Raw genomic sequence first — 16850 nt, forward strand, 5'->3', positions numbered from 1 at the left:
AAAAAGTCTTTCAACTTATTCATACCATAATGTGACATGACTTCCATGATCATCCTTCTGCTGCTATAAATAGAATATCAGAAAACTACTGTAACATGATATGTACATACTAATCTTGTGATTTCATAGGAGATGCTGCTAATTAATCAGTTGCCCGTTTTTTAGCCCACTCCAGCTCTGTTGAGATAATTTTGTACCAGCTTGAAGTCTGCAATATAAAAGTATTAACACATGTACTAAGAAACAAGCGCAATTGAATATATATTATGGTCCAATCACCTCACTTTTGTAATCATGAACAGAATCAAAACCTGCAGTGTCAAGAATATTTTCCGTTAATTAATCGACCAGATTAGTAAAGAAGATCATTTTCCCAAAACTTTTCAACTTTTTTTATTAATGGCAATGGCATTAGAATGAATGAATTAATGATGTTACCTGATTTGCATTATCGGCAAGTAAGTGAATGTAGAGCTTCAGCGAGAATAACGTGAAGAAGAAGAAAATTGCACCTTACAGCTGTTGTGACGGCTCTCTGGCTATATATTAGGAATAATGGAATTTAAAGGTGAGGCAAAAGTGTGTAAATTCTATATATATATACTAGTTGTTGTCGTCATCCATTCTATTGTATATCATAGACAAAGGACATTGGTGAGCTATTCTTTCGCTCTTTTTACTACACCAACCAACTAATGAATTGTATGGTTTAGAAAAATAAACCATACATACCATAGTCATATCCTTTGAATTGTCTAATCATTGAACTTCTACCCGAGACATGTTGTAACTAATATATATATGATATATATTGTGTCGCAAAGATATCACATTCACATACGTATAAGAGATAACTAACTCCCTGTCAGAGTAGCAAGTTGCTCATCGAGCCCAAAAATGTAGAGCGGCCAGCCAAAAGGAAAAAAAATTATCCTCTACGGTACACCCCAATTTAAGAGGCGAACCTAAATTTGCTATGCTACATACAGTTACTACTGCTCCATGTTAGAGCATTATAAACTACAAAGTATAGCAATACATCCACCCAATCTGGAATTAACAGAGTAGTGCACATCCTTCCTTCACCTCATACGAGAGAGGCTACTTAGCACTTTCTTGGTGACTGGATCCCATTATAATTAATCAACAGCTCCATTAATGATGAACTCGAAATCGACCTTCTTTCCTGGTTCGCAACTGCCTATCTGATTCTTCGCTTCCACCTGACCTTCCAGAACTCACTGCCCGATCATTCCGAGTAACAATTTTTATGGGGTGGGCTTCTGTATTGAAAACCCACTCATCAAGGGAGATAACTGATGACGGAGAGAAAAGAAGATACAGATATTTAAGAGTCTCCGCAAGAAAGAAGCTTTGCATCATATTGTCTTTGACACCAGTGTTTACCTGGGGAAAACCGGCAAAAATGTGTTAAAACAATGATATCACCCTAATGATTGCAAGCACAAAACCCTGAGTTCAAGAGGTTCTCAATGACTTTTGATTGCTGACCATGAAGTCACTTCGTCGTGATATAAGTTGGCAATTGTACATGCTAAAGTTAGTTGCAACAATTTAATAACATCCTCAGAAACTAAACACCTTGTATGTCCAAAACCCTCCACTTCATTTTTATCTGCACAGTTTCCTTCATAACTGGAAAAAAAACATTGATCTACAAGGAATGGGGTCAAGTTCTAGCTGTGCCTGGACAAATTTAGCTTCAAATAGGAGAGGATGCAACGAAAATACTGAGATCATCTATAAAATATGGTACCTTTGAATTTGAGCTTCAAGTGGGAGAAGATAAAGATCAGAGGCAGCAAGAAAACAAAAAAGGGGTTCTCAGCTAGCTCAATGTTGCTCTTTGCTCATAATTTTACAATTGTGGATGGTGGACTGGCAAACATAGACCTTTTCAATAAATCAAATTTGAGTTGCTCAATAAATCAAATTTGAAGCCTGCATGTGATTAAAGTACAGTAGAAGTCGGATAATTTGTAAAAAAAAAAAAAGACCAAGTTCAGAGGCGAGCTGGTGTTTACAAAAGAATAGAATCAACTAGGTGCACCAGGTTTCTATCAAAGAATACAACATAGCCAATAATCCCACAAGTGGGTTTACTATCAAAAGATAGCATAAAAAATCACATGCACGTATGTTCATCTCAATCATCAATATTAAAATCCAATAAAAATAATGTATTTAATGAGGGGAGACAAGTTTTTGCAGAGAACACGAGAAATAGCAGCAGTTTCTTAATGTCCAGAAACAGAATAAAAAATGCACCTAAAAGAATTGAGTTTGAGCTTACATCTTTAAGTCCAACATATCCAGACTCTACCCTTGAGTTCTTTTCAAATGCTTGAAATATGTTCCAACCCCACTCTTGGTATGTCTTGTTTCCTGTTAAACGCCAGAGGTAAAACAGTGACTCAACTGTCTCTGGCCTTAATATGTTCCATGATGTGCCCACACTCATATCCTGAAGATTATTAAACAGGATGAACAATTGAAGTAATAACTTATCAGTTATCACCATTAGCAAACAACAAAAACAAATATCATCCTGAACTAAAACTGAAAACACTGACTTGGCCGTCATTAAAAAAATAGTTCTCTCCTGCCAATTTTGTAGGTGTTGACTGGTAAAAGTTATAGCAAGTCCAAGCAAGCTGCAAGAGAACATTAGGATATTCAGCTAAATAGAAAGGAATGCTAGAACTTTCTGGCCAAAGGAAACAGCACTGCAGTCATTAAAAGCTCCTATATAGATTGAGCCCACCGAAACTCTGGGCATTCCTATGATGTGAAAGGCAAGTTATATCATAGAAAGCAAGCACACTTAAGAGTCACTAACGTTTTAATCTTATCTCGTACTTACCCTTCAGCACCCCCAGCTAAATATAACAGTCGATGGAAGTGAACATCCGGTGGTATGCGAGCATTGCCCAGAGCCCACCATAGCTAATGCTCAAAGTTGAACTAAAACGTAAAGCTTTACCAACAGAGATCACCTCTCAAATCAATTAATCAATTACTAAACCTCAAACACAAACTAGTTCTTTTGAGAACGTTAACTTGTATATTACTACAAAAGAAATAAACAGCAGTAGGGCCGTGCCAAGCCATATTTACAAGAAATCAAACCCAAACTAGTAAGAGTTGACTATGTGAATCCTCTGTATCCATTCCAATGATAAATAAGGGTTCACTAAACCTAGATGTGCTCTAGCTGATGCTCTGTAAGTTAACAATACCTCCTCAGCCAGTGATAAGAACTTCTGAGCCTCATCAGGGCTATAACCAGATGATCCTAAAGCTAACATTCCAGGAGCAAAGCATGCAAGTTCATCCATCTGCACAAAATCCAACGGGTAAATAGAAGTATAAAACAGAGTCAAGAACTTAACACATCTCAGTCTCCCCAAATATATGCAAAAGCATGTACATCACCTTGTCATTTACAGAACTTCCCATCTTCTCACCAAGATACGCAAAAGACGAAGGCGTCGTCCTCCGGACCAAGCTTTCAAGACCTTTCATTGATGTCTCCCACATTTTCCTGTTTGCAGAATTAGTGGAAGAATCATATTGAGGAACACAGAGGAATGAAAACTTTGTAGAAGAAATATAAGAAAGTTAAACAAAATCATATGAACCAGTATCAAATAATAAAATAAAATCATTTCATATTTCAAAACATATCAAGTTCTCAGAAAGGCTGAATTTTTTTTTAATAAAGGACTCAGAAAGGCTAATATGCATCAAACATTATTCTTTTCCGCATCAGAGGTCCCTCTTTGTTCTAGCTAAGCATTTATGATAGCACAATCTTCTCACTATAACCAATTTCATCTTCTGCATCCCAGCACCAGAAAAAGATAGGATCAAGGAAAGACCAACCACCTAAAAACAAATTTCAGTAGTAACTAGTACTCAAAGCTCTTCACATTAGACACTTCAAGTTCAAACTCCCGTGAAATTTACTTAAAACTTCCAATCAAACAAAGAGTCTAAGCAGCATAACAAAGTTTAATACCTCAGCTGCCTCACTTTGACTACTGTAATGTCCTTGGGAAGGAACTTAATAAAATGTTTTTGAAGCTTGCAACCAATAAATAAATACATGTGAAAAAAAAGTATAAATCTGTGAAAGATCAAAACATTAAATGTAAAGCAGCAAGATAAATTTTTTAAGCACTGTTACAATAGGTGAAGCCAAGCTCTTCAAGCGGTAGCTTTGACACTTAGTGAAAAGATCAGTTTTAGGAGAGTGATACAAAACTCGTACTCCCTCCGTTTCAATTTGGTTGTTTGGTTTTGACTTGGCATGACATTGAAGAAAGTAAAGAAGACTTTTTGAATCTTGTGGTGTTAAACTAAAGATATGTAGCATATATCAAAATGTTCTTTAATCTTGTGGTCTTTAAGCATTCTTTTTTTCTTTCTGGAAATTGCTAACTTAAAGAGGCATTCTTTTCAGAGCGGTCTAAAAAGGAAAGTAAGACAAACAAATTGAAAAGAAGGGAGCGGTAACTTTAATAACTAAAGTTATAATGATACGTATTTTGAGGCCATTGCTGGATAAAACATTCTAATCCCCGGTTATCCAATGTGCTTCCATATTAATCTTGTAGAGCGATAGAAAAAACATTAATCATTTATTCAGGTCTGACTGAAATATCATCAAAAGTCACTGCTAGCTTCAATTTAGATGTATTTGCTGCTGTACTCAAGTACGATATCATGTAATCACAACAATTATGTGGACTCCTTGGAGAGAGAAATAAGAGAACTTTAATATAGAGAAGGACAATGTACATGAAAGGAATAGCTTTATATGCCTGATTTCCTTTTGGTGCACCCATGAGATCCCTGTATGTATAGAAACTGGATGCCGTTTCATATCTTTTTGTAAGATTTTCTACTATTTGGTATACTCCTGGTATGCAGATGTTTAATGCCATTGTATTATAAAATTTTATTGCTTGATCAACAAAAAAAAAAAAAGAAACCGTGCATTCACAGAGACATCATATTTCATTTCTTTCAGTTTTAAATCCTCGCTACAAATTTTCTTGGGTTTCTTGCTCTTGGCTTTCCTACTTGAAAATCTATAAATGCTCCAAATATGTTAACATTGTCAAAGAATATTTTATGCATTTGCACAACGCATGATCAAAGATTTGATTTCAAACTGATGTTAAGTATTGAAACAGTAATATATGCACTTACACCTACAGGAACCATGAAGTGAAATACCGAATGCACTGAATTGAAAGCTTTAAAAGAACAACAATATATGACGTGAAAACAGAGAGAAGTAAACTTAAGCTGCTTACCTATAATGACTCACAGCAGCAGTTCTGTTTCCTTGTATCCAGACCTTGAGTAAATATTCATAAAAGCTGAAACAAAAAAATTATTATATTAACTTTTTTATGAAAAGAAAACATGGAGGATCTAAATGCCACTTCACAAATGTATAACGAAGGTTCTCCCCCATTTTATTTTTTTATTTTGGGGAAAAATACTCCTACTCAATCAGGTTTTCACTGGGATCATTCTGGAATGGACAAACAAAGGTCATTTTACCTGTCACCCATAGCTCCAAATGTTATAGTTGAGTATGATGCTGTGCCTTTATGTGGATTAATGTATATCGGAAGCAAACCATCATCTGGAAAAGTTCTGTTAAGTTCTAAGATGACATTCTCCACCTGAAATAGGAATATACACCTTTCATCACTGTTGATTATATAATTATATAATAAAAGTGTGCTTTCTAACAGCTTAAGTTGTTAGATGATATGGTCACACAATTCAATATTGTACCATAACAGGCGGAGATCTAAGATCGAATCTCGCCGTCACCCATTAGCAAAAAGAAATGCAACAGCTTGGACTATAAAAAAAAAGAGCCAAGCCGGCACATGAAGGGTAATGTTGAGAATATAATTAAATAATAACGGTGTGCTCTTTCTAATAACTTTTAGATGAGATGGTCACACAATTTAACAATCACCAAGAGGAGACTGTCCAACAATCTGTAGCTTAATCAGTTAACGTGGTAGCAATTTTCTATCATAGTTCTTTGAGAACATGAATTAATTTGTATTTTAAGAAATTTTCTCAAGCATACCTTTTGTTGATATTTTCGGTCTCCTGTCCTCTGTGAAAGAGCAATAAACTCAAGCTGCTCAGTACCAGAATCTGCCAGGATACTATCACCCTGAGAGCAAAGAGCGAAATAATTTCAAAAAAAAAAAAAACTCACAGACCACCCTCTGGAAAAATACATGTTTCTGCAATTATAAGCAACATGTGACATCTCACTATAAGATAAGTCAATGTGCTTCGCACAAAGGGCAAGAATAAAGTTCTTAAAGAAAGAGGAGAGGTGAATGCAGGGAGAGAGTGGGAATACGAAGAGAAGCATACTAAATGTTCTTTGAGCATATTACAAGGGAACTACAAGAGATTCCTTCGTTCAGGCATCTCCCAATAGATAGATACTTTTCTCCTATGACGGGTTCCTTCCACGATCTTCACAGAACATAAGAATCCGGAAAACCAAATCTTGTAACTTGTCACACAGTAATAATCACGCCCACCCTCAAATCTATTTTTGGGAATAACTAATCCCTCAATCTTCTTGCCATAAGATATTGTCGTAATATCACAAGGGGAATGTAGGTGCAATATATTAAAGTTAAAAACTTACCCCTGTCCACCCAGGGTTATGTGGATTCCCATGAGCCAAGTTGATAATGTTGTAAGGGATGCCAGATTCGGTATTCCATGCAGGCAACAATCTGTCAGCAATGTCTTGAGCCTTATCAAGGAAAAGTTTATCACCAGATAGATCATACGTACTAAGAAGCCCACCTACAACCCTGAGTGGTTGAAAAACATAATTAACCAACCGAGACTCATAGTTCCATATTATTGGAACTGTGAAAGGATAAGGACAACTAATTAAAAACTCATAGTAAACCTTATAAAGCAACCTTATGGTTGTCTCAAAAACACTTGCATCATAGTTCTTGTTGAAATCCAAGGAGTTTGCAACCCATCTGTCATCAGAAAGTTATTAGCCACTGTTAGCCACGTGGAATAGTTCAACACAACATAACCAGTGTGTTACGTGGAATAACTCATTGGAAACAATTTATAAATGGAAGTTTATATACCTTACATACTCCTAATATGCAAAACAATTCAAGAAATTATAGCAAGTACGCTTAAGGAAAATGGAAGTGATGAACTCTTCAAGATTTGGCAAAGGTCAAGATGCAAGGCATCAAATTCATAAATAAAAGGAAAAGCAAGCAAAACGAGGGAAAGGGGATGGAACAAGAAGGTAAATGGAAAATTGAGAACTCTTGATCAATTACAGATGCATTTTAACTTTAAAATAGAGACAACACACAGTACCTTGCTTTTGACAATTTTCACTATATTTTAGTTCAACATTAACAATTTTCACGTATTTGATGAATGCCAAAACACCAAATAAAACCTGCTTTTTAATTATTAATTAGGCCCTTCTAAGAAAAAAACAAAACGCGACGCCTTTGTCACCTTGCCTCACCGCATCGCAACTCGCCTTTTGTCGCCTTCTTTATCTTGCCTTGCCTTGCCAGGAATAGGCGACAAGGCCTCACCTTGCCTTGCCTCTCACCAAAGGTGATAAGGTGCTCTCGCCCTTCACAACACAGTTCTGGTCTGATGATAAAACAAGGACTACAAGTAATACAGAGAAAATTATCCTGCTTGTATGTACAGCTGGGCGGTCGCAGTAGAAGATGATACCATTTTGGACAAGTAACTGATATTCACAATTGTACAACCAAGAACAATGAAAAAATTACAATATTCTCAAATGAGGTGATACTGGTTCCTAGCTATATAGGAAAAGAAAGATGATTCTAGAGGAGACATGAGAACAAACTCACTTTCTAGCTCTCTGAAACTGCTCATCCAAGCCCATAATAAATAGTGTGTCAAGAGAATCTATCAAGGTTGCTCCAAGACCACCAAAACTGTCAACACCATTCTTTGTTTGCGGCTGGCATTAAATATTTTCAGCATGTTAGTTAAGTACTTTTACACAAGTGCAGTAAAGAAGTAGTGTAAGAAGTACGAAGCACATAGCAGAAACTAACTGCAGAATCAAGGCAAGTTTCCACTCCTAAATATATTCAATTACGAACAAAATAATAAGGATATGTCCAACAGATCTCATGCAATCATTTCCTTTCTGATTTTCAATAAATTATAGTTCATGATCAAGAAGAGAAAAAGGGAGACTAAACTATGATTGCATACAAGGTGATACTATTTCCTTCCATAGGTAAGTATTTTTTTGGTTAAATCATATCACCAAAGAAATTGCTGATTATGAAAATTACAAAAGTCAGTTGCATCTTAGACTTCAAGGGAAGTAAGAGAGGTATCTATGTTCATATACATATAGTTCTTTTACGAACAATAATTCATACACATATAGTTCTAAACAAAAGTAGCAGCAAAGCAAGGTAGAAAAAAATGTTTATCAATGTTCAAATCTATCTTTTCATGAACAGCTAGACACTTTATCGATAACAGACAGGTGCAGCATATCTTGTTACCTTTGTCAAAAAAAAAAACAAAAAAAAACAGACAGGTGCAGCATAAAGCAGACCTCTTTTGAGAGATATAACTTCACAGTTGGGTGAGAAGTATGTGGGAAGAAAAATGGGTGATATTTGATTGCTTTATTTTGGGACCAGATGCATGGGCAGCATGAGGGGTATGTACTTTGGGACCTCACATTCAAGAGAAATCTACAAACCAGAGATGGAAGAGTATCAAAGGTTGCCGGAGCTACTTTACATTCAAATCAGGTTCAACCTTTTTTACTCATGAAGGTGGGCATTTGAGAAGCAATGGTATGTTCATGGTCAAATCTCTCCATCAGAGCTTGCTTCTGAAAAAGGAGACACTTTCCACATCTTTCAGTTTGGATTCATGGGGCGCCTAGAAAGGTGTTTTCTTAATACAGATTGCAGTAAGGAGCGCGATTCTAACAGACAAAATTTGAGGAAGACAAATATCACTTATGTTTGTTGGTGTTATATGTGCAAGTGCTCAGGTGAAGAAGTTGATCATCTCTAGGTGCATTGTGAAGTCGCATCGAACTTGTGGAGGGTGGTCTTGAACTTATTTGGTGTGCAATGGGTTATGTCAAGTATTGTTAGAAATGTGCTACACAGTTGGGCTGGAAGACGTAGACGTAGAAGACAAAAGGCATGGAATATTGCTCCACTAGACCTCATATAGGTTGTACGGAGAGAGAAATGTGAGAGCTTTTGAGGGAATCAAAAATGATTTTGCACAGTTAAAGAATAGCCTTTTTTACTCTGACTGCTTTTTGGTGTACCCTATCTTTCCTACTTGTATAGAGGATTGGGTGGTTTCTCTACTTTTGGTATACCTGTTGTAAAGTCGGTACCTCTTATGGTACGGGGATCTGGAGAGATATAAGGAAACTGTGGGAAATATTCTTTAGTGATGCCTCACTTATGGTGGGAAATGGGGAACATATTCAGTTTTGGAAAGATATTTGGCTAGGAGACACTCCTCTAGTGAATGTTTTTCCAAACATTATCCAGATTGCATCTCATCCAGACTCAACCATCTTGCCGTACAGGGAAGACAATGTGTGGAATCTGATCCTAAGGAGAAATCTTAATGACTGGGAGTTGGAAGAGGTTTTTAGCCTTATGGCCACCATTCAGACTTGTGCAATCAACAGTCAACGCAGGGACAAACTTATCTGGAGACATAGCAGGGACGGATCCTACTCAGTTAAAGCATGCTACCTTCAACAAAGCTCCAAGAAGACCTTAATTGATCAATAGCCATGGAAATTAATCTGGAGAACTAAGTTGCCACCTAAAGTTATTTGTTTCAGTTGGATTACTCTAAAAGACTCTTGCTTGACTCAGGATAACATCATGAGGAGGAAATTCCAAATAGTCAACAGATGTTACATGTGCTTGTGCAACTCAGAATCTATTAATCACTTGTTCCTTCATTGCACAGTTGCAACAGGCCTATGGAACATGTTCTTCTCACTTTTTGGACTCACTTGGGTCATGCCAAGATCATTGAGAGAGGCCTTTGTGTGTTGGAGTTCTTGGAAAGTTGGGAAGTCCATCAAGCGGATCTGGTCTTTGGTTCCAGCCTGTATTTTGTGGTGCTTATGGACGGAGAGGAACAAAAGATGTTTTGATGGCACCCAACTCCCATCTCTACCGTTAAAGCAAGATGTTTGATTACTCTTTTTGGCTGGGTTAATCTCTCTCCTGTACTTAGTGTCGATTCTTACCTAGAATTTATCAGCTCCATAGATCTCTGTTGTTAGCTGTTTACATAGCTTTTTAGGCCTTTTTGGGAGCTGATATTTCTTTCTTTTGTAATCTGTGCATCTTCTTGATGCTTTGTTAATGACATTCTTCTTACTTCATCAAAAAAAAAAAAAAAGGTATACCTGTTGTATGCAGAAATTTTTCTGCCCACTATAAATAACAGTATTTACCTTGCCAAAAAAAAATTGTTAATAAGTAAAGGTCATTTTGGTAAGTTCTACATACTCATATTGCGTGTAAAAAGTCTTCCCTGCTTTCATAAATCTTGTGCCCAGCAGTCGTACAAAATGGGATGGAATGAGAAAAAACATAATAAATACAAAAAACTAAATCTGTATGATAGTAGGAACTTTAGAGAATCGCTACTGTTAGAAAGTCTCAAATTATCAAAGGTTAGAGAATCGCTACTGTTAGGAAGTGTAAGGAGCCCAAATAGAGCAAAGCATATCATGATAATTCATATATTTGAGGTGTAGTTGTGCTTTCGTAAGCTAACCTACAGAATATTGTAATTGAAAAACAAGGAGTCACACAATTATCTAGTCAACAAAAGGTATAGCACTTTGGAAGCTCACATAACAAGAAAAGAAGAAGTAATGGAAAATGTGAGAAATATAAGAAAAGAATATTGAATTGTTGTTGTATTTACATTATTACATTGAGACCCTATTTATAAACACTAGAATATAATCCTTCACCAAGTAGGATACTATTTACTGTTCCCATTTCTATCTGTACTCATATTCTAACTATGATTGTATAAAGCTATTCCTATTCTAATAGGATTGTATAAACATATTCATGTTCTAACAATCTCCCTCAAGCTAGTGCATACAATTCATGTACCTAGCTTGTTACAAATGTAATTAAATACGAGGACCGATGAGAGGCTTGGTGAGATTCTCTGCAAGTTGATCAGTCGACTTCACAAAATTAACAGTCAATCTCAATGTGCTAATCTTCTCATGAATTTGATGCATAATGCCGATAAAATACAGAGTGACAAAATTGTAGTGTTGAACTTCCCAAACCAAACTAGCAAAGACTATTTCAGACCATAGAGTGACTCACATAATCGACAAACAAGGCTACTAAACCCCCCCCCCCCCCGAGCAACAAGGTGCTCAAAACATATTATAAAGTATATGGATCATGTTGAAATCAATAGACGAGTTGATATTAGACAAGAAAGTCACTGAAAAATTGGCCAAAACATGCTCATATGCCGGAGTATTGGATTTGATGGCTAAAAGCTGTCACAATCTAAGAAATAAAATTGTATGGGTAGGGTCGGAACAATGTCACGACCCAACTAGAAAATACAAATTATCTAGGATAGTTTGAATTGACGGAACGGCCCTATTGAAAAAGAGAAATAATATGGGTAGTAGGGTTGTGTATTGGCCGGTTCGGTTCGATTTTGAAGTTTATCGGGTTGTCTTATTGGTTATTAGTTTGTAGAGATACTAAACCGTTATAGAACCATTAAGATGTTGGCTTATCGATTATTGGTTTATCGATTTTTTATCGTTATCGGTTTAACCGTTAAAATTTGACACAAAAGAAAATACATTGAAAATCACTTAGAAACAAGGAGACAAATCAAATAAATATGCACTTGAATTCACAAGTTACATCTTGCTCAAAAGCAAACACTTTTATATTGTAGAATAATCAAGTGTTTGAGAAAACCAAAAATAAAAGTGGGACATTAAACTCTAAGTCGAGGATTATATACACAAAATGGTATAAATATAATTATTTAATTTACTATCGGGTTATCGGTTAACCCGTTAAGAAAAAACTTTAAACCGTTAAGAACCGATAACCCAATAACAAAAAAGATCAAAACCGTTATCAAAACCACTAAACAAATAACCCAATACTATAAACAAATAACTTTTTTATCGGTTCGGCTTATCGGTTTCAGTTCGGTTTTGAACAACCCTAATGGGTAGGGTAGGAGTGATGGCACGACCCTACTGAAAAAGAAAAATTATACAGGTAGTGTTGGAATAATGGAACAACCCTACGCAAAACAAATTTGAGGAGTCACCGAAGACAAATGGAACTATGCAAATCAAATCTGAGAAGTCACTGAAAATACACATGATGCTATGCAACTCAGATATGGGAAAATAGTTTGGAAAAATCCAGGATACTACACAAATTAAATATCAAAAAAGTAGTCCAAAGAGATGCACGGTGCTACGCAAATCAAATATGCAAAAAAAGGTAGTCATCGGTGCTACACAAATTATATATGAAAAAGTAGTCACCGAAAAGATGGCACAGTGCTACCCAAACCATATATGAAAAAATAGTCACCGGAAAGATCCCACGGTGCTACACAAGTTAAATATGAAAAAGTAGTCATTCGAATGATGGCACGATGCTACACAAATTAAATATGAAAAAGTAGTCAGCGAAATGATGGCACGGTGCTACACAAATTAGATATAAAAAAGTAGTCACTAAAATGATGGCACGTGCTGCACAAATTAGATATGAGAAAATAGTCACGTGAAAGATAACAATGACTCAACTTTTGCTAACATAATTGTTAGCCAGACGGGCGGCATATATAAGTAATAGCCGCTCGCCGGCAGTGGAAGCTCTTTGATTTTCTATCAAGATCGTAGAGCTTCTGATACCATGTGAGAAATATAAGAAAAGAATATTATTGAATTGTTGTTGTGACTACACTATTACATTAAGGCCCTATTTATAGACATTAGAATACAATCCTTTAACAAGTAGGATACTATAGACTATTTACTATTTCTATTTCTATTTGAATTCCTATTCCTATTGGACCTATTCTAAATATGATTGTATAAACTTATTCCTATTCTAATAGAATTGTATAAACCTATTCATGTTCTAGCAGAAAACATCAATCAACAGCTATAGTGTTTAAGAATTTCCTTTTTTAGACTGGCACATAGGGAGAGCATAGTGCAACGGCTACCTTTTTTTACGCCTCCAATGATCTGATAATGAAATCACAATATGCAACAAAACAAAGGCAACATTAACAACTTAAAAAATAACTTATTAGAAGTGACATCCAAACCTGTAGTTCATCATGGCCCCATGCATATTTTTCGTAAGAGCTCCAAGCATGAAGCATAGCATCTTTTACTCTCTCTCTTCGCTGAGCATCGAGGATATTATCTGGTGAGTCCATATTCTTCACCGCCTGACCACCTTCACCACTATATTTCTTTTTTCCAATTGATATGTCTCCACCATTCTTCAATTCTTCCAGCTAAAAAGTATCCAGAATAAATACAAACAAGTTGAGTGTATAAAATTAAAAGCATGAAGGCTTCACTGCAAATAATAGAAGATAGACTGAGAAGCAAGCATACATGAAAATAACACTGGCATAACTGGCTATATATTTTTGATACTGAGATGTAACTAGTTATCTTCAGTCTTTGTAATTCTTTTTCCAGAAAATGTAAACCGAACCATCAAACTTTTAGACAAAACAAGAAGCAGAAGAAAAGAAGTACATTGCACATAGATATTTTTGTAAAGTTGCACTGAACACAGACACACATATGTGTGTTATGTGTGAGTGTTATTCTGGAACATCATTTTAAGCCGTTGGTGTTGGTAGTCTTAAGTCTTCTTGCATACTGCTCCAGTGCTCCTCAAAGCCAAAGAGAAAGCCACTCCCCATGCCTCGTCTAGACCGTTTTTCCACCCAATGTCATACTTCCCTTTTAATGCTAAGGGAATAGCACAAAAGGCACAGATTTGTGAAGCACCTTAGGAAAGTTGCAATAGCTCGACTCAAACTCACATCCATCATATCTTGCTTGGTCAGTACTTCATCTGCAAATCTTTTCATCCTGCTTAGAGCTCAGTGAATGTATCACCTTCTTTAGACTAATTTACTTGATTTGCTTCTTTTTTTTTTTTTGATAACGATTTGCTTTTCTGTTTTCTGGATCCTAACTCTATTTTTTCTGCTTTTGTTCATTTCCTATAATATCTAAACTTGGTGGGATGGTCCTAAGCTTTAGTCACAATGTTTTAAATTCCAAGTGAATTCAGAGGTAGTACAACGACCATAATATCTAAACTTGGTGGGATGTTCCTAAGCTTTACTGCTTTAGTCACAATGTTTTAAATTCCAAGCCAATTCAGAGGTAGTACAACAACCATCTTCACTAAGCCAACCAAATTAAGCGGGGCACTGGAAGTACAGCCCTGAACGAACTTAATCAAATTGAGGAATTAAGTTCAGTGAAAAGGTGGTAGACGGACACTCTTCACTAAGCAAACCAAATTCAGGCTTCATAACCAAACTGGTCATATAAATCCCTCTCGGCATTCATATTTTCCTACATTAACACAGATGTTAAATCTATCACGAAAGTTTATCCGACTATTCCATTATAAGTAGTTAAACCAGATTCTCAACCACGTTCAATTTGAAGAAGGAAGCACAGGAGGTAGCTCGTGTAATTGCAGCTTGTATTGGCATGTATTAACAGACGCTGTATGATACCAATTCCCAACAAGGCATGAAGAAGGAAGGCAGCCACAAAAGAACCAAAATAGTAGGCTGATTATTTAACTTTAAAATTCCACAGCTACAGAAAACTCAGCTAAAAAAGTTAAAACTACTTACCAGATTCCGCAAGTGTATCACTTCTTCATTCAACTTAGAGATCTCTTCCTGAAAAAGAAAAAAAAGGTTCTGGTCACTTCACCGAAAGAATTATTTTCAGAATGTTCATTAAAAAGCGTAGACATATTGTGACTCATATCCTGACAGCTGCTCACTTGGGCCCCCAACAGAGTGGGAGTGGGAAAATGGCAATCAAGAGAACTTCTTAAATATCCAGGCAATAAGTCGACCAATACAACAGAATGGCGGTAGAGGCTAACTTCTTCTTTGGTTCCTTTTAGCAGATTCTTAAAGTAATAAAAGATAACATTCAGAGAGGTTAAAACAAGCAAATAAAGAAGAATGGGAAAGGGTTAAAAAAAATAAAATAGGCCCACTGAACTCAACTCCAGCAGCTCATTTAGAAACTTGAAATTCCCTAGATCACATTTATCCACACTGATCTTCAATAATCAGCGAAGATCTCTATTTCTGTTTTCCAAGGAATGTGAAAACTAATCAAATCAGAAGAGACAAAAAGTTCAAAGAGTAGGTTGTGTGCCTCTAAAATCTGGCAACTTAACATCCAGAGTACATAAAAATGAGAAACCTAGTGATGAGTTCCCTTTTAACCACCAACTCAATCAAAGCATCAACAGAATCTGAAAGACAGACACATGATTGGATAAAGGGAGTTGCTAAAGACTTGTGATACCTGCTGCGTCTTTTCCGTATTAACAACAACAAGCAATCTCAATCTCAATCTCAAGAATCCCAAATAGGGAGGGGGGAAAGGGAAAATAAAAACGTAAAACAGATAAAAGAATATGTCAACATAATAGATGTTTTGATGGGGACATCGACTCCCATTCATTGCTAATGGTGAATTTTAAACCGCATAATATAATTCTTAGCATGGATGCCAAAATCTGCAATTACATAATTTTATCATAACTGACTAAAGATGGGTTATTTAGAGATTCTTGAACCAAAATTAAAGATGATTGAAAAAAATTAAATTAAGAGGAACCTCGTGATCACGGAGTAAAGTTTGTCGATCCCAAAAGAAGAAGGTTGCAAAAACGAAAACAATGAAGAGCAAGGCAAGGCGCTTAGGTCGTTTCAAATAGTAAGCCGGATTTATGTAACGCCATACAGTGGAAGACGATCTACTCCTCGCCATTCCACAGTGCAGATCGAATCGATTGGGTTTTGGGGAGGGAAAAGACGAACCAACAACAAGACCGAGTCAGTCACTGGACTTCTACGGAATAATAAATATGAACACCAAAAACTCTCACCTAATCACTACAAAAATAATCCAAACAAAGCCTAAAATCCTCTTTACTAACTCAGGCTCTTTTGGTACAAAGACATCATATTTTATATATAATATATAGTAAAAAAAAATAGTAATAATACTTAAACACATGTCATGTATTTAGCAAAAATAGTGAAATTTGAATTTTATTTATTTTTTTTTGTATTTATTTGCTTGGAGTTATATTTATTTATATGATATTACTTCATTATAATACACAAAATTTATATAAAAGCGAATAAAATATAAATTGATACAGCTTATACCATTAGTTTTAAAAATAAACTATTGATTAGTTTGGCATGGACGGAGCTAATAAGTTTGCATATAGAGTTAAGTCAAACTCAATGGGTTTTGTCTATTAATAAATTTATTAAATATGCATAATTATTAAATTTAAAACTTAATTATTATTATTTAAAAATAATAGACACCTTCAAAAGTTCCTAATATCGTCTTTGACGTTTGATAATTAGTCGAATAC

General features: G+C 35.7%; 1 protein-coding gene across 4 annotated transcripts; it reads right to left on the reverse strand.

The window, feature by feature from the left end:
* Positions 1 to 782: 782 nt before the first annotated feature.
* Positions 783 to 16390, reverse strand: LOC107014913 (mannosyl-oligosaccharide 1,2-alpha-mannosidase MNS1-like). Of its 4 annotated transcripts, none has more exons than XM_027915542.1 (15): positions 16076 to 16390; positions 15067 to 15114; positions 13495 to 13689; positions 7962 to 8074; positions 7588 to 7749; positions 7014 to 7079; positions 6728 to 6899; positions 6146 to 6235; positions 5599 to 5723; positions 5346 to 5411; positions 3457 to 3565; positions 3261 to 3359; positions 2595 to 2675; positions 2315 to 2485; positions 783 to 1407 (listed from the first exon to the last, which is right to left on the reverse strand). In XM_027915542.1, the coding sequence occupies exons 1-15, from the start codon at positions 16226 to 16228 to the stop codon at positions 1156 to 1158; spliced, it is 1902 nt and encodes a 633-aa protein (XP_027771343.1). In that variant the 5' UTR covers positions 16229 to 16390; the 3' UTR covers positions 783 to 1155. The 4 variants fall into 4 exon arrangements, with proteins under 4 accessions (XP_027771343.1, XP_027771342.1, XP_015070519.1 ...); XM_027915541.1 differs by lacking the exon at positions 16076 to 16390 and adding an exon at positions 15761 to 15885; XM_015215033.2 differs by lacking the exon at positions 7588 to 7749 and having other exon boundaries at positions 16076 to 16387.
* Positions 16391 to 16850: the final 460 nt, after the last annotated feature.

Source organism: Solanum pennellii, chromosome 3 (assembly GCF_001406875.1).
Source record: "Solanum pennellii chromosome 3, SPENNV200".
In the NCBI taxonomy this organism is placed as follows: Eukaryota; Viridiplantae; Streptophyta; class Magnoliopsida; order Solanales; family Solanaceae; genus Solanum; species Solanum pennellii.